At 36.4% G+C, this 23046-nt stretch overlaps 4 protein-coding genes across 4 annotated transcripts; 3 read left to right on the top strand and 1 right to left on the bottom strand.

The window, feature by feature from the left end:
- Positions 1–260: 260 nt before the first annotated feature.
- Positions 261–5718, top strand: zp3c (zona pellucida glycoprotein 3c; the record flags this gene model as incomplete). Its single annotated transcript, XM_042761038.1, is given in 8 exon segments — positions 261–325; positions 419–522; positions 745–934; positions 1472–1561; positions 1744–1767; positions 1769–1818; positions 1916–1954; positions 5609–5718. Coding segments are annotated over 8 exon segments (672 nt in total), but the record flags the coding sequence as incomplete, so codon positions are not given.
- Positions 4932–8171, bottom strand: LOC109068838 (inositol 1,4,5-trisphosphate receptor-interacting protein). The gene is made up of 2 exons (XM_019085561.2): positions 8122–8171; positions 4932–7879 (listed from the first exon to the last, which is right to left on the bottom strand). Exon 2 carries the CDS (start codon positions 7876–7878, stop codon positions 5932–5934), a length of 1947 nt encoding a protein of 648 aa, XP_018941106.2. The 5' UTR covers position 7879; positions 8122–8171; the 3' UTR covers positions 4932–5931.
- A 2792-nt stretch (positions 8172–10963) lies between these two features.
- Positions 10964–13289, top strand: LOC109068839 (calcium homeostasis modulator protein 1). The gene is made up of 2 exons (XM_042761757.1): positions 10964–11534; positions 12529–13289. Exons 1-2 carry the CDS (start codon positions 10983–10985, stop codon positions 13225–13227), a joined length of 1251 nt encoding a protein of 416 aa, XP_042617691.1. The 5' UTR covers positions 10964–10982; the 3' UTR covers positions 13228–13289.
- Positions 13290–15477: 2188 nt separating this feature from the next.
- On the top strand, positions 15478–22537 carry zgc:175214 (uncharacterized protein LOC557610 homolog). The gene is made up of 5 exons (XM_042760918.1): positions 15478–16053; positions 17862–18012; positions 18442–18510; positions 20645–20764; positions 22299–22537. The coding sequence occupies exons 1-5, from the start codon at positions 16029–16031 to the stop codon at positions 22420–22422; spliced, it is 489 nt and encodes a 162-aa protein (XP_042616852.1). The 5' UTR covers positions 15478–16028; the 3' UTR covers positions 22423–22537.
- Positions 22538–23046: the final 509 nt, after the last annotated feature.

Below are 23046 nucleotides of genomic sequence, written 5' to 3'. Positions count from 1 at the left end.
AAGGATAAACAGATTTCCACCCACTGTACTACCTATCATATTCTGCTTCCAGCATGATATTAATAAGGTGTGAGGCTTTATTAACATGTACACCTACCGCAACCCTAAACCTATGCTTACAGTAGGAGAAATACAGTGTTGGTAGCATAATTTGATAGGTAGCATTATTTGTGAGAACACCGGCAGGCCCGTCAGCTGCCTACGCCACTGGCATGGCCTTTTGGTAACATGTTTTCAGGAGGATGCCAATCGAGTGACTTACTGTCACTGGGTTGATTGTGAGGGAACTGCCGTTTTCTATGCCTATTCGTTGTAGCTACACAAAGTAAAGTGTTTTTTCATTTCTGTTTTGAATCACAAAATACTTTTAAATTCAGTTTCTCGTAGGCTTATTTATTCATTTATTTTTAATTCTAAGGTTTCATCACTCTTATCAGGTTGTATTCATACCCAAGATAGTAGGTGGAATCTTGTACAGGGGCCTACAAACTCTTGCAGGGCTCTCAGTCATGGCAATGGATGGTATACTGTTATTAACTTTTTTTTTTTTTTTTTATAACACAAATGCAAAGTTTGAGTGTCCTTTTTAATAAAATTATAAGATTCACATTTCCTCAAGACTGGGCAAATTTATGGATTGTGATAATCTGCATTGTGCCCCAAATTCTGTTGATTGAGATTAACTTGTACTGAGTCTAAACTGATGTAATATTACTTTTAAATGTAAAATGATTGTAGTTTCAGCATCTTGGAACTTGCTTGTTGTTGGCCAGAGTTTTGCAAACAAAAAACCAAAATGCCTCAAACAAAAAGGCCCCGGCAGTGAGGCAGGCAAACGGCTGTACCTGAACAGTTGTTTTGTCACTTCCTCTCCCAACCCTCAGTCAGTGATGAAGTATTCTGTGGTTGAGAATTATTTCAACAAATTTTTAGTGTAATTGCTTATGATCCAATTTAAGTTTGACCATAGTTTAGATTTATGTGGGTCATTGTATTAAAGTCCACATTAAATCAAAATTAATTTTCTTCTTTGTTTAATAAGTGATCCATTCACTGATTTATAAAAGTTAAATTAATCCTCCTTCTTCCCCTTCTCATTAAACACCAAAATTTTAGCTCATTATACAATACCATTGACTGTCACACATAAATTAATCCTCCTTCTTCCCCTTCTCATTATACAATACCATTGACTGTCACACTGGTGAAAAATTACCACAGTTTCCATTTAAGTTCCACACCAGTGTTAATGTGTTACAGCTTTTCTGTTAACAAATAAAAACATAAAAAAATTCCAAACACCAAAGTAAAAAAAACATCTATAAGACACTTTGTGTTACAGCTTTTCTGTTAACAAACATGGCTTCTTTGCCACAGCCCAAAAAGCTAAATACATGAAACATTTATAAGACATTTGAATGAATTCCTGGTTTGTTTGACCTCTTTAAAAACTCCTCTCTTCCCTTTGTAGAGTGTTTATGCATTGTGTGTTGGCCTTTGGACCAAAGACTCCTATGTCAAGTGCCAAGTCATGCACGTATACACAAAATCCAAGAAGTGAGTTTTCAAGCACATAAGGAGCACAAATGTACTCCCCAAATGTGCAAAATTTCCATTCTAATTATTAAATTCCCCTTGCATATTCTATTATTAAACAGTTTGGTGTTTGTTTGTTTTTTCTATTAAGTTTTAAATTCATCTACCCAAGTCTGAGAGTAGTAATTGTAGATTTGTGTGCTGTAGGTACACTAAGCTATATGGTGATTCCAGTCTACAACTGTTGTGCTTCTACACACCCTGGTCCTCCAGTTGCATCTGGTCTGTACAAATGGATTAACTTCCTAAATGAAATGAAGTTTGATTTAGGCCTACCCAAATTTTTTCCTTGCTGACCAAGTTTTTCTGTTTTCAACAGGTAAGACAATGATCACCAGTGAGTCTTGGAATTTGACGATTTTATTTATTTAACCTTTATTTAACCAGGAAGGTCCCATTGAGTTAGAGTAACTCTTCTCCCAGGGAGTCCTGGCCAAGACTGGCGGCCAAAAGTTTCAATACATAAAAGACAGGACATAAGTTACATAATACACCACAAATCTCTATACACTATACATACTAGAAAACAAAACAAGACATTAACATCAGCAAATACAAACATACAATTGTATAAGATAACTAAATTAAAAACAATTGCACTGTTCAGTCAGAGTTGACATTAAAATGTTTTTAAAAGTATTAATAGATGGAAGTGATACTAGATTTAAAATGTTTTGGAGTTCATTCCAGGCATTTGGTGCATATGATGAGAAAGCTTTTTTTTACCAATGGCTGATTTAGTTGATGGAATAATAAATAGTATTTTCTTTGACGAACTTGTCCTGTAAACACTATTTTGGTAAATAAGCAAATTTGAAATAGTAGATGGGTAATTTACCCATTAGTGCTCTAGCAATAAAAATCAATAAATGGATTTTCCTTCTGAGGGAGAACCATATTGTACAGTTTCATACAGAGTGCAGTGGTGAGTCCTAGCTGCTGCACCTGTAATGAAACGTAAAGCTGAGTGGTATAGTGCATCTATTTTTTTTTTTAAATAAAAACGAAGTAGAGTGCATATAAATTAAGTCACCATAATCCAAAACTGATAAAAATGTGCTCTGCACCAATCTTTTCCTTGCTGAATAAGGAAAGCACTTCTTTAATCTAAAATAAAAACCTAACTTGGGTCTGAGTTTTTTTAAAAGGCTCTCAATATGGACCCCAAAAGACAATTTATCATCCAACCAAATACCTAGGTATTTGTAGGAAGTCACTCTCTCTATAGGAGTGCCACTTTGTGTTAAAATAGTGAAATCGATAAGAGAATGTGAACGTGTAAAAACCATTAATTTAGTTTTTTTATTTTTTTAGCATTTAATACCAACTTTAATCCTACCAGAGATTTTTGTACCTGACTAAAGGCAGACTGTAAATTATGAATTCCTTCCTTCAATGACATAGCAGAGGTGTACAAAATAGTATCATCTGCGTACAGATGAGCCTTAGGTTGATTCAGATTGAAACCCAAATTATTTATATAAATGGAAAATAAAATAGGGCCCAAAACTGATCCTTGAGGGACACCCATTTTTACTTCTAGCAGGGATGAAGTACAGTTATCTAATGCCACAGAGTTCTACCACTCAAGTAATTAGAAAACCACTTTAGCACATTGCTACTAAAACCTATGTTTTGCAATCTTTGCAGAAGAAGATGATGGTCAACAGTGTCGAATGCTTTAGATAAATCAATAAATAAAGCAGCACAAGACTTTTTGTTATCTAAAGCATTAACAATATCATTCATAACAGAGGTTACAGCCGCAATTGTATTGTGTCCTTGCTGGAAACCAGACTGAGTGGGACTTAAAATACAGTTGTCAGCTAAAAAATGTTTTAGTTGCTCATTTATTAGAGACTCAAACAATTTAGCCAAGACAGATAGTCTGGAGATTGGTCGATAATTGTCTAAGGCTGACGTGTCCCCACTTTTTAATAATGGGAGGACAAATGCAGATTTCCATGACTTGGGGATAGGACCACTGTATAGACTAAGATTAAAATGGAGGAAATAAGATCAGCAATCAAGTTTGCAGCAGTTTTGAGGAAATATGGCTCAATCTGGTCTGGGCCAGCAGACTTTTTACAGTCCAAGCCTAACAGTGCCTCTCGTACTTCAAAAACAGATATAGGAGTAAAGTTAAAATTATATAAACTTACACTAGACGAGTCTGTAATAGAGGTTACACTATCTGCGGAGTTGGCTTGAAGTGTCAACTGAGTAACTATTCCTGCATTATTAAAGTGCTTGTTAAAAGTGTCTACTATATTTTGTTTACCCCTTACTTCACTATGGCTTGCTATTATAACTTCAGGGATAGTGGGGGGGTGGCACGTCACCTGAAGATCTAATTGCTTTCCAAATTTTTTGGGGGTCATTAAGGTTTTCATTTATTAAATTCAAATAATATTCACTTTTTGTACTTTTTATTAGTCTTGTGCATTTATTTCTTAATACCCTATAGTTTGACCAACATTTATCATTATTATTTCTTTTTGCTTTGATCCATGCTTCATTCCATTCTCTAACAGCTGTTGCAATAGAGTCATTAAACCAAGGATTATCTCTGCCCCACACTCTATATCTTCTAATAGGGGCATGTTTGTCAACTATGGCTAAAAAGGTCTTTTTAAAATAATTCCAGGCCAGCTCAACATCATCCATATCACAAACTAAGTTTAAATCACTCTGATAGATTTCATGAGGGAAAGCTTGTTCATTAAAACATTTGTAATTTCGTTTAAAAATAAACCATGGCTTGGTTTTAGTCAATTTGCAATTTCTAACACAGACAATCATACAATGATCACTGACATCATCAAACTCCAGTAGCTGAGTTCTTATGTGGAGCATTAGTCAGAATGATGTCGATTAATGTAGATTTGTCCATTCGTTTTGGATTTAGGCATGTAGGTGACTGTACTAATTGCGTCAAATGTAACGCATCACATATGTCTCTTAACGGTGATGAAGTCAATAGCCAGTCCCAGTTCAGGTCTCCTAGGACAATATACTCGTTTGGCAGTTTATGCAAAAAGTCAGACAGCAGGGCAGTTGCTCCAGCTGCAGCCGAAGGTGGGCGGTAGCATCCTACCACAGTCAGAGAAGCGCCACTGGGGAGATTAATTTGATGGCACATAGTTCAAGGAATTTTGGCTTTGTTATTGATTCAATGGAACAACATTCCAACGATGCCTTAGCATATATCGTTACTCACCCTCCTTTACCCACACGATCCATCCTAAAGAGATTATACCCTTCGATGTGAATCATATTGCTTGTAATTGATGGTTTGAGCCACGTCTCTGACAAGACAATTATATCACTTTCTGTCAGTTTAGCCCACAGACAAATAGCATCGATTTTATTAAACAGACTGCGCACATTGACATGAATAAAACGCAAGCCACTGCTATCTTTCAAATCATTAGGGCTCAAAAGGTCAATCATTTCTGGTCCTGGGTTGGGATGGATGTTACCTGATAGGAACAGGAGTAAAATAATCCAAAAACTTGCTGATCTTGTCGGGCGTGCATTGCTGATTCCATGATCACGCTTGCAGGAGATGGACTGGAACTGCCATATTTCTGTCCAACTGAAAAGTTCGTACTTGTGCAAGATCTTAATAGAAAAGTCATAAAAGTCCGATGAAGCCATGTGGATTGATGTAAAGCCACCAGTATCAGGAAACAGCATAGTTGCAGAATTTGGGAGAATAATCCTGGAAGATGCAAATGATCCAGATCCGGGAGCATCCACAGTCGGTGAGCTCAACACATAAGCGAGCAGCAGGTAAATCGGTAGCCTCATATTATCAATGTAGCCAGACCAGTTCGTTTTGTTGTTATCGGGTTATGTTATTATTTAATGTTTACCAAGTTGTTAGCACAGATCTGAGACCCAGAATGAAAATTATTCCGAATCAGGTAATCAGGTTAAGTTTATAAAACACAAATACAGACACAGATAAGCTACGCAGACAAACGAGAAAACACTGGCGCCGCCATCTTGGGCCCAGAAACCTCATCACATCTTTCACCAGAAGAGTCTATGCCTGAATTTTCTTCAGCTGGCCATGATGACTTTGAGCTGTTCTGGGAATCAGATGATGATTACTAGGAGGATGTCTTTTACTGATGACGGATGTCTTAAGGACTCTAAATGTGCCAACTATGTAGTTATGCCTTGTGAAGTTAATATGATAAACTGAATTCACAAATTCTTTTGTGTCTTTACATTTGTCACCAAAAGACTAGATGCATTATGAAATAATGAACAACTGAGCAAAAGTACATTTAAGCATTTCCGGCACAGCATCTCATAATTTTTTTCTTATAGAATGTTTCTCATTGATCCATATTCATATATCAGGACTGGCATGTTTCTAATCATCTCCAGTAAGTGTCTATTTGTTTTTAAGTACAACTCTTCATTTGACAATGGCAGAAACAAGTTAACAGGTTTTCCCACTCCGAACTCTTCTGGAAATCCAATCTCACTAGGAATGAGAGGATTCCCAACAAGAGCATGGTTTAGTGATTTAGCTTTGAGTTTTTGCTTTAAGAAAGTCAGCAGATCATCAAGTCTGCAAGCCATCTGCTCAGGGTCCCAAGATAAGGTTTTGTTTACCAGAAGATGTAACACTGCATTCTTCAAGTGGTAGTTTGTTAGCCCACATGGTCCAGTCAGGCCAGTCTGGTGTTTGTGTAGGAAGGAAAGGATCTGTAGGCAATGAATATGGCATGCATTGTCTGGAAGCGTTTTGGTTATGTGTTGAAGAAGGGCGTTTTCGTAGCGCATAAAACATACAGGCCAATGGGTGTCCGAGAATATGCCAGAGGGAGAATACGGGATCAGATGTACCTCTGAGTCTTTAAATCTGACCACAGGTGTGAGATTGAACAGAATGACCCAACCTGACCTGAAACGAACTTTGAGACTCCCAGGGTTTTCTCTATTCTGGAATAGTAGGTCAAACTCATACTTGTGGCTGATCTCATCCCATGCTTTCCTAACGGCTGTCTTAAACCACTTCACAACATGCGTTTTAGCAAGATATGAGCTATTTTCTTGACATAGAAGGTCATAAATGTTCTTTTCAGTCACATGATCTTCTTTTTTATCTGGATGTAGAAGACACAACGTATCATCATCATCTAGGTTGGAATTGCTGCAAGGGCAGATGGTTGAACTGGCGCCACCTTTGACCATCTTGACTCTGCAACAGTACTGGATGGTTGAAGAACCTCTACTTTCTTTCAAAAGCTCAAACTCTAAGCTATAAGGCTTTGGAGGGACGACGGGTACATGTATGTCACACACGATGCTCTTTCTTGAAGCCCACTGCTCGTATAAGCTCCCAACACCAACAAAGTCCTCAATCTCCATGTCTGAACCTGTAGTCCTCACAGCTTCCAGCAGGTCATTCACAAAACCCTCTACAAACTCACAAGTTTGCCAACTGTGACTGGGTGGAACCAGGACACACTGGTTATGGAAGCTAGTTAAGGTCTTGGAATCAAGATCAGAAACCAGGGACATGTTCAAGCATCTCAGCATCTTACTTTTCAGCTTGAAACCCTTTCTGAGGAAATTTTTTAAAATACGAAAAAATGAAATCAAGGACAGTGTTTTCCAAAGGTACCAACTGTAGGTGTCCTCTTGGTCACTAGATTGTTTCCCTTGAGTTATCGTTGTCAACCTTTGACCTGAAGTTAGTATGTTTTGGTCAATGAATAATCCCTTATCAACTTGATGTTCGTGATGGGTGTCAGTCCAGCAAGCTTGTGGCTTTTCCGGGTGTACCACATCCCCCTGAGAGACGTTCTGGTCCACAGTGGGCCCTGACTGGTCCTCATTGACATGCTCATGTGTTAGGCCTTCCTTTGACATATGCAATGTACGTTTGTCTGTGTCAATATCCAATATTTCCTGGTTATCTGGTGCAAATGCCTTTTGATGGAAGTCATTTTGCTCTCCCTGCTCCTCGTGCAGCACTGTGGTCTTGTCATTTGGCCTAATTTGTTGAACATCTGATGTGTCCCCCTCTCCTTTCGGCACCCTGCGATGATTTTGGGACTCTTCCTGAATTGAATGTGGCAGCTCCATGGCAACACTGTGCTCCCCATGTTCTAGCTTTGCCCCTTCCTCCAACAGAAAGTGCTCATGGTCTTGCATGCTCACCATGATGTCATCATCTTGGTCGTGAACGACATTGGGATCCTTTGAGAGAAGCAGACTGACGACCACGACAAACACCTTTAGTAATGTGTCCTCCATCCTATGAGTGAAAGAGATTTACCTCCAGCACACAAAGCTGTATATTCTCTTTGAAAATATTCATATACAACATCAATAGCAGTAAAAAAAATAATATTGAATCACTTTTGAAATGATAATAATGATATATTTCTGCTTTAAAATTCCGAAACAACTAAACTTTCAGAATCCCAACTTTAAGCACTACCTTTCAGAAACAAAACCAAAATCAAGAAAATGAATTAATGTGATTAAACAACTTACCTTTCAGAATCCCAACTTTAAGCACGAAAAAAAAAAAAAAGATTCTTTTCTTTTCAACCCAAAAAGAAAGTACCCCTTATTTTGCAGAGCTCAGTTCGGTTTTTTGCTTCTCACACAGGATGTACTCTGTCAGAGTTTGAGTTTTACAGCACAGTTCCTGAACACTGTGCTGTCATAAAGCCCTTCCTCTTTTTTAAAATAGTACACCGGTAGCACCTCTACATACCATGTTATATGCAAGTTTGTCTTACTGCTGTGTATGGACCAAAAGAAAAAATGTAAATCACTCAGTAATCAAAATAAACCCATTAGTGGTGCATTTCAAACCATTAATTCCAGAACTTTTACAATCAACTTATATACTCAAATATACACCAAGATATATTATCCTTTTTTATTAAAAATACAATTCTGCTCTTTGTAAGAACAAAGTTGTTCAGAAGTCTCAATAGTCTCTGCCAGCTGAGGTTGATGCCACAGCAATGAAGCATGTGGACTCTTTGAAGTTAAAAACTGTTGTTATATTTGATTTGCTTTAATGGTGCTTTTGTCCACTTGCCTTGTTAAGACACAGATCTTTGAGCACTCAAATAATTGCAATCCTTTAGCTGTCATGTTTTTTTTTAATTGGGTTTAATTTCGTGCTGTTATGGTGTTATGCTGTGTTTTTTTTAATGAATCTTTTAAGTAAATAATTTAAACATTCACTCATAACACTTCAGACTTACTGGTCTCCACCTTCAGGAATAAAGATGTTACCTAACAAAAATGTTTCCATATGAAGTGGTAAGCAAATATGAGCAAAAAGTTAAGTTATATTTATAGGCAATTATGCCTTTATTGCATAGGACAGTAGAGGTTAGACAAGAAAGCATTTTTGATTGGATAGAGGGGGATGGGATCGGCAAAGGGAACGGGATGAGAATTGAACTTGGGTCGTCGCGAGCACAGTTGTGCTATATGTCACCGCACTAACCATGTGGCTATAGGTGCCAAATGAGCAAACCTTTTTGGTGAACTGATATGTATTCAGTGAGGGGAATCAAAATCCCACTAATAATATTTTCTAGGATGCTCTGTGGTTTATTAATCAAGTTGATGAACAAAGCCTTTGTCAAGTCAAGCCCTTCAGTGGAGATGATAGCTACTTGGGCAGTCATGGCCTAATCGACTTGTAACCTGAAGGTTGCGGGTTCAATTCCCAGTACTGGCAGGAATTGTCAGTGGGGGGAGTGAATGAATAGCGCTCTCTTCCACCTTCAATCATCAGTTTCATTAGCACTGGTATGCATATATTCTGCTTTGTTGTATAGTACATACTACGTCCTGTATAGCTAACAATAGAGTGTATATTTAAGGTTTTTAAAGGAAATATGGTTGATTTAATAACCGTTGTAAATGATTCAAAAGTTTTCCACCAACTATACCTGCAATCCCACAGACGATTTAATTTGAATAGGGAGCGGCAATGCCTTTGAATGCAATCTGAGCCACACCGCCTGTTCCCATGGTATCACCACCTATGTAAATACATGCAATAAACTATATATACTATGATAAAATACAAAGACATTTGTGCATTGAAACTGAAATCATGATGTTTGCAAGGACAAAATCCAAACAGACAGAAGATTAGGATATCAACAGATTCACATTTTCACCCGAGAGCTTTAGAATCTTTCGCATCACGTGGAAGAAGGTGTGTATTTTGTTTTGTATGTCAAAGAGACATAATGAGGGCTGAAACAGAAAACACTAAATCATTTGCTTTTACAGGCAGATGAATATTTGGCAGCACATCACAAAATTCTGTAAGTAGACAGAGTTGTATATTTATTTTTTTTAAATAATTTTATTCAGTTAATTGTCTCGTGACCCTATTTACAGTACTTAGTCTAATTATGTATACAATTTACATACAAAAATTATGTCTACAATTTACTGCATACTGTACATTTTTCGTTGACACTTTACAATAAGGTCTCATTTGTTAACATTAGTTAATGCTTTAACATGAACAGAGGGCAATGTATATTTACAGCATTTATTAACCTAATAATTTTAATTCATTAAAAAATGTTCATGTTCATGTTAGCACAATTTTTTTTTTTTTTACTTTTGACCCTTTAACCTTGTTTTAGTAAATGTTTAGATTAACATGAACTAAGAAGATTAATAACTGCTGGTATTGTTCATTGCTAGTTCTTGATAACTAATATTATACATTTTTCATTATTCAATTAATTCCAAATTTGTGTATCTGTACGGTGGCCCAATAGTGCACAATACAAAAAAATCTCCACAATACAACAAAATCTCTGCAACACAATGAAATCACCACAACACACCACATAGGACTAATTTGGTTGTGTTGAGCTAATTTCTTTGTGTTGCGGTTTGTTTTCATTGTGTTTTGACTTGTTTCCATTGTGTTGTGGCCTATTTCAGTTATGTTGTGACTTGCCTCAGTTATGTTGCGGATTGTTTCCATTTTGTTGTGGCTTGTTTCCGTTGTGTTGTGCTAATTTAATTGATTTGTGGTTTGTTTCCATTGTGTTGTGCTAAGTTCATTGTTTTGTGGCTTGTTTCCATTGTGTTTTGCTAATTTCGTTGTGTTGTGGCTTGTTTCTGTTGTGCTGTGCTAATTTTGTTGTGTTGTGTACTACTGGGCCACCGTACATCTGTGGTTGCATGCAGAACCTTTAACTTTAATGGAACCTTTCTATTGCACAGAAGGTTCTTTATAGTGAAAAAAGGTTGTTCGGATCACTGCGAATGTAAAACATCAATACTGACCCTCAAGTAACAAAATTTCTTCACATACAGGTTAATATCCGGATAGACCAATCCAAGATATCAAAATGGATAAGTTCCGAATGATGGCCCAGATTCTCCAGTCCAACCAAGAGTCTTTTATGAATGGTATTTGTGGCGTCATGGCCCTGGCGAGTGCTCAGCTCTACACGTCTTTTGAATTCAACTGTCCCTGTATCCCTGAATACAACTACTCATATGGGATCAGCATGCTTGTTATTCCACCTATATGGTTCTTCCTTTTGGGTTTTGTACTAAACAACAATGTCTCGATGCTGGCGGAGGAGTGGAAACGGCCGGTAGGACAGCGGAGGAAGGACCCTACAGTCATTCGCTACATGTGTGTGTCCATATCCCAGCGGTCACTCATCGCACCAGCCGTTTGGATCTCAGTGACTCTAATGGATGGTAAAAGCTTCCTGTGTGCCTACAGTATGGACCTGGACATGTCTGAATTTGGCAAGAATGTAAGTGGACACGGACTGTCTCAAGAGGAACTCTTACGAACACTGGCCAAAATACCATGCAAGCATATATATGATGGCCAGCACATCCTATCGAGAGAGGCCGCCACCAGATACATATGCTGTATTTCACAGGTAAGATGATGTAGTACTTCCTACTGTAGTATTTGCCACTGCTTGATATTAAAGGGATAGTTTACAAAATGAAAATTCTGTCATTAATTACTCACCCTCATGTTGTTCCAAACCAGTAATACCTTTTTTCATCTTTGGAAAAGAAATTAAGATATTTTTGATGAAATCTGAGTTTTCTGACCCTCCATAGACAGCAAGGGAACTACCACGTTCAAGGCCCAGAGAGGTAGTAAGGACATCATTAAAATACTCCATGTGACATCAGTGGTTGAACTGAAATAATTTTGTGAAGGTATAAGAATACTTTTTGTGAGCAAAGAAAACAAAAATGACTTTATTCAATAATTCTTCTCTTTCACACATGCATCACGGTACTCTCATGAATGGCGGTGGACAATGACATGGAAGAGAAGAAATCATTGAATAAAGTCATTATTTTTGTGTTCTTTGTGCACAAAAAGTATTCATTCATAAAGCTCTCTGATTTCATCAAAAATATCTTAAGTTGTGTTTCGAAGTTGAACGAAGGTCTTACAAAAGTCGTCTCAAACTCAATACCCACAGATCTGCACAGTTTTGCTCCAAACCTAATCAAACACACTGATCCAGCTAATCAAATTCTTCAGGATTACTAGAAACTTCCAAGCAGGTGTGAGTTGGAGTTGGTTGGAACTAAACTGTGCAGAGCTGTGGGCCTCCAAGAATTGGAGTAACTAAAATAACTAAACTGAAATAAAAATTAAAAAATGTTATGAACATATAACAAAACTTACACACATATATATTTGTTAACAAAAGGAATTAGGAAAATACTTAAAGAACCATGGCTGCTAAAAATTTTGGCGAAAATGTAGCACTCTGCAAAAGCCTATCACAAGTTAAGCTATAAGCTAATATTAAATATACTAATAAATATCATTTTTACTTTCATCCAAATTTTACAATGTTACTAAAACATTTCTTGTTTTTTTTGTCTGTATTCTAAACGTTCCAGGCATTTGGATGGTTGTTCTTGTTGATAATCACAATCGCTGCATTTCTGATCAGAGCCATTCGTCCCTGCTTCACTCAGGCCACCTTTCTCAAAACCAAATACTGGTCCCACTACGTAGACACGGAGCGCAAGATGTTTGATGAGACTTGCACAGAACATGCCAAAAGTTTCGCCAAGATCTGCATCAAGCAATACTTTGAGGGTGTTAGCGGTGAGATTCAAAGCCTTCATGATCATTCACGTGGAGATGATAGCGATGATGAGGACAATAAACCTGCTACAGAAGAAGACACACTGATGGGCGTTCGGCGTCAGGACACCATGAATAAGGTGCTGTGGGACTGGCACACGTGTAAACCTCCGCTGACTCTGAGAAAGTCTGGCGATGCTAGCACTGAACAAAATGGCGATTGTAGCATGAATGCTAACAAAAATCAAGACAAAAATATCGGTGATAAAACTGAACTTAATGAGGGCCAAAATGGCTTCAAATGCAGTTATGTGAATCCTGGCCTTGATATTGGCCAAAGCAATTTGGACAAGGGATATGAGAATGCTAGCTTTAGCACAGAACAAAATGGTTTTACGAATAGACATAGCAATGCTAGCACAAGCCAAAATGGATTCATGAATGGTTGTGTCTCTTCTCCATGCAATACTCAAAGGAAAGCATGGGCAGTGTATTACAGCAAAGTCTGAGATATATATATGTCACATCTGACAAGAAATCCTACTATATTACTTTTCTAATGTATGTTGTCTTAACCATCAAAGTACATAAAGGTCTTTGCAGTTATATTATGTATCACATTATATAACCAAAGCAATAAATCACAATTCTAGTTTGATCTTTATATTATTTGCTCTACCTTTTAGAGTGCAAAATGTATCTGTCAGTAAAAATGATAAATTAATGTGAGCAGATGATAAATAAAGCACAAGAGTTTAAATAAAATGCTGTCTCGCTTTGTGCCACCAGAGGCAACTATACAGCACATCTCACCACATTTGACACACTGGTTATACTCTCTAGTTGATGTAATTTTTCCTCTTTTATATATATATATATATATATATATATATATATATATATATATATATATATATATATATATATATATATATATATATATATATATAATATATAATGACAACATTAACCAAGTGTAACCATGGTAATCAAGTGCATAAACTTTGTTAAGGACAAACTGGAGAACTTTTTTTTGGAGAGGGGGGATTAATATAAATAATTTCCGCACAATAAATACTGAAAATTGTGTGTGATTATTTTATTCATAGTTTAGATTATGACAGTTTCAAACATCTAAAATTTCATTATAAATATTATGGATATTTTATTATGGGTAAAACAATAAAATCTGTATATTTGAAAATTAGGAAAAATAAAGAGAACTTTTTTCAAGAGCTTTAAATGCATAGACCGCAACACAACTGAAATGTTCCCAGACCCAGAAACGTAGTAAGGGCATCGATAAAACAGACCATGTGACATCAGTGGCTCAACTTCAATTTTACAAAACTACAAGAATAGTGTGCAAAGAAAACAATAATAACATAATATATTATGTCTATGCAGGGTCAGAAAGCTTTCAGATTTCAGCAAAAATATCTTAATTTGTGTTCCGAAGATGAACAAAGGTCTCTTGGGTTTGGAACGACATGAGGGTGAGTAATTAATGACAGTATTTTTGGGTGAACTATCCCTTTAAACTTAATTGCTTATTTCAGTTATTCGCCAAGGCAACATTTAAAATTTTCATTTTTATTTTATTTTATTTTCATTCATTTTTTTCATCCAATATTTATATTTTACTTATTTCATCTTCATTTCAGTTACTTAAAACAATTTTTAATAGTTTTAGTTAACAACTCTGGAAAACAAAAAACACCTGTATGACTGCGAATGGCATTCTCATAATGAAATGTAACCTGTGATTTGTTAGATAACCAGCAAACAATCTGCTTAACACCAAACTGAACTCGTACACCACTGATAAGTCATCAAGATCGCCGAGTGCGACAAACAGAGACACAGAGAGAGCACATGGTTGTTAGGCAAGCAGCAGCTGTTGTCTCTAGAGCCGAATCCCGCACTATAGTGTTGGGGGTTGGTCGCCTGAGTCTGTTGTATTTTTCCCCCCTTTCTGTTTAAAAGCTACAATTAATCTCCTGTGTATATACTTGTCAATGCGCTCACTCACTCATTCATTATTATCTAATACATCAACACTAACTTCGGCATATACGTGTCACTGTGTTCACTTATTCAGTCTGCCCTATTTTTTTTACTCTCCCTTTTTTCTCGATTGCTTGTTTTGTCTGTCACCTCCGGCTTCTGTTTTCTGCAGCAGCGTGCATGCATGCGGCCTTACTTCCTTTAAAATGTTGCAGCCCCCTGAGTGAGACATATAGAAGCAGCAGAGGCCATCCTGTGACTGCAGTCACGCAGAGGATTGGAGGAGGGGAATCACTCAGGAAGAGAGGGAGGGATTGGAGGACAGAGTTGCGAGGCAAACCAGGATCACATGAGCACAGATCTGTTTACAAACTGAAACTGTGCGGCCAGGATAGACGCAGGAGCCTTCCTGGAGAATATTACTGGCTGGCCTCACTAGAACACATCTTTAACCCCCAGATGCTTGCGTTTTGGTTCGGATATTTGTTGAATGAGCTAAGGGACTATTCATTTTTTTGTCCACTTTACCGATGGAAGGATTGAGAGAGCAGATGGTTTTAGGTGGAGAGAAAAAATACTCCCCCACACAGGCGCACACATAAACACTCCAGTGGCTTGATGGTGGTGAAGATACTGCTCTCTTCCATTTCTAAACTTCTTCCATAAACAAAAAATAAATAAAAAAAAAAAAACCAATTCAGATCGACAACAACGAAAAAGAGCTAGAAAAAAAAATAGACACATAAAAAAGTCTCCTTCATTTGCAATAAGGATTGAGGGAAGACAAAGGCTGTAGATGGAGTCTTTTATCAGCTTGTATGTTATGGATGTTTAGTGCTCGCTAAACCACCATTCGCAGGAATTATTAATAAGAAATTTGTTAACTTTTGTGTATGACAACAAAGAAGATCACGTAAAAAGTGCCATCCGGCCACATACGGACTGGATCTCAAAGACAAGAAGAATATCAAGGGCACATTACGCTCCCTTTGTCTGTGTAACAAAGCACCTTGTGCATATTCACATCGGCGGAGCCAAAGAGTGATTGAAATCTTTTGTTCTTCGATGCTGACATCATAAAAGTGGGATGAATGGAGGAATAATTGAACTATAATCAAGACAGCACACCCTGTCATTTGAAGAGCTGCTTTTTGGACCCGTCTGACCTACGGGAAGAACGTCAGGAAAATTTTCGGGAATAAGTCAACCCGGAATCAAGCTTTCGCTTGTGTCCTCCAGCCCCCGCATTGCCTGTTCCAGACAAGCAGTGAGTTTTCAGCAGCAGTGCTTGGAGTCAGATTACATGCAACCATTCCAATGGTGTAACGGTGAGTGGCCTTTGCGAAAAGTCCAAGCTGAACTTGAATTAGTTTTTTTTTCCCCACCAGCATTAGTCACTGAAGTGGTATCGCTGCTCAGGATGTTGAAACCAGTTTTTAAGAAGTCAAAGGGAACTATTCAGAAAGGTCAAGAAAAACCTCATTAAGACAAACAAAATCTCTTCTCAAAACATACAACCCGCATGCTGCCAGCCTTCTGCTCTTCTGAAAACTGATATGTCTAGAGTTTTATTTTTAGACGAAATCATGGATCGACCAATAACGAGTCAAATGTTCAATAACACTGACACTCCGCAATGAGACGATCGAGGACTGAATTCTCATTATTAGCGGAAATTGCTCAGATTCTATATATTTTTTAATGTTTTTGAAATAGAAGTCTCTTAAACCTTAAAACAAATAAAAACAGCTGGCATATATATATAATATACCACTATAAAAGTTTATCAAGTTTTCGGGTCATATACTTATACATATATGCATATACTATAAATAACATTTAAAAGTTTGAGGTTGGTATGATTGGTTTTTGATTGAAGTATTTTATGCTCAACAAGGCTGTATTTATTTGATCAGAAATACAATAGAAACATTACAAAGAAATATTGTGACATATTATTACAATTTAAAATTACTAATTTCTAATTTGATGTATTTTAATTTAATGTATTGCTGTGATGGCAAAGCTGAATTTTCAGCATCATTACTCCAGTCTTCAGTGTCACATGATCCTTCAGAAATAATTCTAATATGATGATTTGCTGCTCAAGTATATTTTTGTGTAAAGTACAATTTTTTTTTTCAGGATTCTTGCAGAATATAACATTCAAAGCACAGCATTTATCTGAAATAGAAATCTCATGTAACATTAAAAATATATTACTGACACCAAACATCTGAATGATACATATATACATATGTGTTTTTCTGTAAATAAATAAATAAATAAAATCTTACTGACACCAAACATCTGAATGATACATATATACATATGTGTGGGTGTGTGTGTATACGCATACATGCATAACTAGAATATATGTACACAGGAAGCTGCAGAGCAAGCAAACTTCTTCTGAATAAAGAGTTGACAAGAATATGGACCATAATTAGAAAGCTGTGTGCATTGCACATGGCAAATGTCAACCACTAACAAAAATGTACCATGGTAATAACTATGGTATTCTCTGAGAACCATGTACACATAAATTAAAAAAATATAATAATATAAATAAAAAACATTCATTAACATTAAAAAAAAATAAATAATTTAATTCTTAAAAAGCATTCCTAATAATACAACCTCAAAATTTTCTTCAATATATGCCTAAATATATTAATAATACTGTACATAATACATTCTCCAAATAGTTTTAAGATCTGAATCCTGTGCATATGGCACACATTAAATCTCACTTTACCATCTCATCAGAATGACACAAGCTTACAATAATCTCTGTGGAAGCCCCTCTATATAAGCACCTTAGATGAATAAATGCAGACGCTGCGTTAATCTTTACCTCTTATGCTGACTGACAGGAGAATATGAACAGAAATGAACTTCACATGGTAAGAATACAGTAATGGTAAACTTTTATAACACACACTAACACACATATGGCTTCCTGAAAGGCCAGATGGTGGTTTGTTGGCGGCAATTACACAGTTGTTCATATTTGTTTTGCTAAATACCCAAAATCCCATAAAAATGGGCGTAATAAGAGAACTAAATAACTCCTTCCCTCATGATCTTATATTTTCGAGCCATCGTGTGCGATTTAAAGTGTGTTTGTGTGCAGGCTGCCTCTGTGGTCTAGGGCTGCAGCATTCAGACTGTGATATGTCAGAGGAAGACATCTACCGTCTGCCGCTCAACGTCTACGTCATTGTACTGGGCATAGGCATGTTCATCTTCATGCTCAGTGTAATCTTCTGCTGCTATCTGTTCAGGCAAGAACCCAAATGCATTCACGACACCCGCACAACTGCTGTTATACAAATCAGATGTGTCCTCTGTTGCTCTCTGCTCCTGTAAAGACATGTAGAAAGAATACACAAACACACTTCTTAAAAATTATTCTATAAAAATAACACACTGAATCCCAAAATTAATTTTTTAAAACGGTGCGATTTAAATTACATTCTGAATCCCATATTTAATCAGACTTTGAGTTGACACAGTATAAATTATGAGTATAAATTAGTGTATATATCATGTAGACGTGTTTTATATGCATATGAGAGAGTGTGACAGAGGAAATGCTGCAGCAAAATGAATTTCACAATCACAACACCTCTCTTTTGCACCACCCACAGCAGTCTGCAGTTCAACTCAGGAAGTAAAGAAGTGTTTCATTTTGTTTCCTCTTCTCTTTACAGATTGAAACAGCAAGGTACAAGGGAGCAGTACAGCTACAACGAGGTGGGCCTAAAACAATACAGTTCGATGTAAATATAGCATACAGTCTTGATGAAATCCAATCTAACAGATGACCTTCATGATATACTTTGCTCCTCGTATATATAGTAAACATGATATAAAATAAAAAATAAAATAAGTCCTTTTCAAAATTATGAAAAAAGGTACAAAAACAGACAGGATGATATTTTCAAACAAAAAGCACTAAAACATGGCCCTTAAAAATACATTTAGTCTTTTTCAAAATGGTGAAAAGAGGTACTTAACCTTCATAATGTTGATCAAGCTTATTCGATTTTATGTCAGATAATAGGCTAAAATATCTAATGGGTCTCACAATAAAATATGGGACCTACCTTTTCAAAGAAAATGCTATGTAAACACCTAGCACCTAACATTAAATCAATCCATCGATCAATCAATCAATCAATCAATTAGTCAGTCATGACCAGTGTTGGGCAGAAACTAGTTACTAGTTACTTAGTCACTGCTATAATATTACTTTTTGCAGTAACTCGTAGTGTAACTAATTACTAATAAGATTTCAGTAATAATATTAGCTTAACAGCTTAGTTACTTAATTACTTTAGATGCCTCAACCCCACTGATTTAAAATCCAACAATCAAATAATCTCTAGATTTATGTTCATAATTTTCATGACTTGCATGTGATGTCCCCAGTGCAGCAGGCAAACTCAGAATATGGAAAAGCTTACATTGGGGGCGTAGAAATAATGTTTGTATATTGATTTTGTCAGGAAAAAAAGATGATCTGAACACTGTTGTGTAAGTTGTGGCTTTACTTTACTCCGGCATTACATCCCAACCACACCCCTCTGATCAGCATGTGGTGCATTATATTACTATAATTACAAATCTTTTTTGGAAAATTAAACATCGTTCCTTACAAACTTATGTGATTTGATAAAACACATGATATATAATCAGGTAACGGAGAAATTACAATTAGCTTCAAGCTACATATGAATAATAATGAACTCACTATTGAGTGTTTGTAATAACTTCTGACAGATCACTATTGAGTGTTTGTAATAACTTCTGACAGAAATCCATTGTGGATTTTGCTCAAATGATGAGGCAGAAATATGTTGTAAGTAACATTCTCGAAGAATTTTATGTGGAAGATACACAGTTACAACTTCTTCTGTGGGGCTTGAAGAAAAAGTAATGTAACTAGTAACGTTACTATAAATAATTAATATATCCAAAAAGCAATAAATAAATCAACAATCACAATTGTCTATTCTCAGTTAAAGTACAAACTCACACCTGCTAAGGAAAAAATAAAATATTTTACTTTCTGGTAATATCTATTCTCAGTTAAAGTAGTTAGTCACAGTGGCTGGGAAAAGTACAACCTTTTTCCTGGTAAGGATGAAATATGTTATTTTTCGGTGTTAAAATACTTTACTTCATCCCAGCTTAATATTTAAACAACTGTAGGTACCTCAGAAACGGGAAACACGGCGTCCCTGTGGCGTTACTTTTTTGTTTTCCTGTCCTCTCCTCAGAGAGCTCGGCTCAACGGTTCTGCTCGCAACGACGCTGATTCCTCCCAATAGCGTTGCACCATCATGCAGTAGGCTATCTGTTTGTTCCACTGAATAGCGACGGGGCAAAGTTACAACCAGCATTCCTACTGCTCAAGTGGGTGAATTATGTGTGTAAGAGAAAAGGAGACTAAAATATGTTTTTCTTCTGCATCACAGCAGCCCTGTGCCGTATGTCTAGAGGATCACAGCAGCCCTGTGCCTAAAGTAAATAAAGACCAGAGACGAGCTGGGCGTCTGCCCGAAGTGCCATAAGTTGTGGTTTGACTGTTTGAAACTTGTTATGTGGTGTAAACAAGTGTTACTTCGTGGGAAATGTCACATGTACTTCATGCCAAGATCTGTTTGGAATATACAGCCAGCAGAATTACAAAGAAAAACTCATCATTCACAGCTCATGTATTTATTTATTTATTTATTGAAGTAAATGTGAAATTTTCTGGACAGTAAAAAATAGATCTCTATCTATCTATCTATCTATCTATCTATCTATCTATATCTATCTATCTATCTATCTATAAAATGGTTCTTTCTGGTCCTTGAATCTGATTTGCTGATAAGAGTTCGATATTACAGTGATAACAGAATTCTAACCGTTTCACCGTTTGTATCACTCCACTTGCTGTATTTCTCACAGCGAGTGTCATGGTGGACACCCAAATGCACTGTATGTACTGGGCGTGTGCCCGTGTTCACACACCTTCCATAAGAAGTGAGTTCCACTGAAACAAGTGTTTACTTCATTTTGTGGGAAATGTCACATGTACTTCATGCCAAGATCAGTTTGGAATATACAGCCAGCAGAATTACAATGAAAAACTCATCATTCACAGTTCATGTCCTTGCACAATTAAAAATATAAATAAACATAAAAAAATAAATAAAATATTGCGATATTAGAGTGATAACAGAACTCTAACCTTTTCACCGTTTGTATCACTCCACTTGCTGTATTTCTCACAGCGAGTGTGATGGCGGACACCCAAATGCACTGTATTTTTATAAATAATACTGTTTTTGTGTCACAGAATGTAGTTGTTCAGACTTCAAATATGCAGATTGTTAAAAAAGATAACGTCTATTTGAAAATTTGCTTCGGCGCTTTCGGAGATGTGAGCTCCAGGGCATCAGTGGGCGTTCAACGCTCATGAACCCACTGAGAGTTGTAAACAAGAAAGTTATTTTTTACTTTCAACAACACCTTAGCCAACAAAAGCAGTGAGCAGCACTGTCATCAGAAATCACCCTTAATAGATGAAAGGATAGTACGACAAAGATATCGCTTTCTAACGTTTTATTGTGAATGTGAGATTGAGCTGAAGTATGAATGCTGTATCAGATGCAGGTAATCACACATCTCTCTCTCATAATACTCAACTCTACTTAATACAGGCTTGAGCTCAGCTGTTAAACTGTCAATCTGAGATTTGAATCCATGGCAGAAGGAAGTATTTCCACACAGTGAAACATAAATACACTAAACACACTTCTCTCTATTATCTATTAAATAAACGTGTGTGATATTGCTCATATAAATATATATATATATATATATATATATATAGCAAGGAAGGATGCATTAAATTGATCAAGTCACAGTAAAAAATGTTTGTATTTACAAAGATTTCCAATTAATGCTGTTCTTTCTAACTGTGTATTAATCAAAGAATCTGATATTAAGCCATGTATGATTTCTGTGACACTGAGATTAAATGACATTTTAAAATATAATAAAACAGAAAACAGTTATTTTAAATTATAATATTTCACAATATTATTTATTTTATTATTTTTACTGTATCTTTGATCAAATAAATGCATATTTATAAACACGTCAAATACATTAAAAATCTTACCAACCCCAAACCTTTGAACAATATATATAAAATAATAAAGTCTTTTTTACGTGGATAAGTCCATTTACACACTCCAGTTTATAAATAAGAGAACATTTATGAAATAGAAATAATAATAAAATGATACTAATGAAATAAAATAATATTATAATGCAATGCAATTTATTTGTTTGTAGACTAAATGCTGATAATATGCATCACTTTTACTATTGCTAACACTTTTGATTTCTAACAAACTCCTAAATGCATCAAACTACAAGCAACTAAAAAGCAGCCACCTAGCATTGTGGTGCCAAATTTTGCATGGACAAGTAAATGTGCAAAACCCTAGTTTGCCATTTGCATCAGTATATTTTAAGAAATCTCTTGTTGTTTTTTTGTAACTTGCAGGTGCCTGCTGAAATGGCTAGAGATCCGCAGCGTCTGCCCGATGTGCAATAAACCCATCATGCGTCTACACAACGCTGATGCCCCGCGAGGAGCCGAGGGGCTGCAAGACCCTGAGGAGGTGTAACCCCAGAAACTGTACGGCCTTCGGCCAGATTAACACCCTCTAGTTCTGCGATTGTTGGAACATATCATGTGACCTGCCAAGGCTTTCCAAAGCCATCTATATGCACCGCCACAGCGAAACAAAACAAAGCAAAAAAAAACTATAAACACTAGTGATTCAGTACCATATTGCCAGTAGCCAAACATAAGAATAATCTCCTATATATCATGCCACAATAATCTTTAAAGTAGAATCGTGCCGAGGTTCTAAAGCGAGAGACACACCGTGCATGCTGGGTAGCAGACGTCAAAACGAGAGGTAAATATCTCAGGAGTGTGCCTCAGGGGATCTAACCAGGCAACAAAAGAAAACTTTAAACTTAGGCAATTAAAATTCTGCTATCAATGGACAGCCATATATATATATATGTGATAATAGGGTTGTAGGTTTGTCTGTTTGACCGGTACTACGGTCTTCATAAAGATCCTGCGTAGTCCTTACAGAAATATTAAATATATAATCAGTAACCAGCAGTTCTTATCCAATATCATGTTCATTGCTTGAATTGTTCCCTTTTGTTATTTTGTATTGTTTGTTTTTGAATAAAACGTCATGTTTTTGTGGTTAACCTTCATTTTTATAAAA

The sequence above is a fragment of the Cyprinus carpio genome, chromosome A1 (assembly GCF_018340385.1).
Source record: "Cyprinus carpio isolate SPL01 chromosome A1, ASM1834038v1, whole genome shotgun sequence".
Classification (NCBI taxonomy): Eukaryota; Metazoa; Chordata; class Actinopteri; order Cypriniformes; family Cyprinidae; genus Cyprinus; species Cyprinus carpio.
Note: the sequence above shows the minus strand (reverse complement) of the source record. Positions and strands in the feature narration are given on the sequence as shown.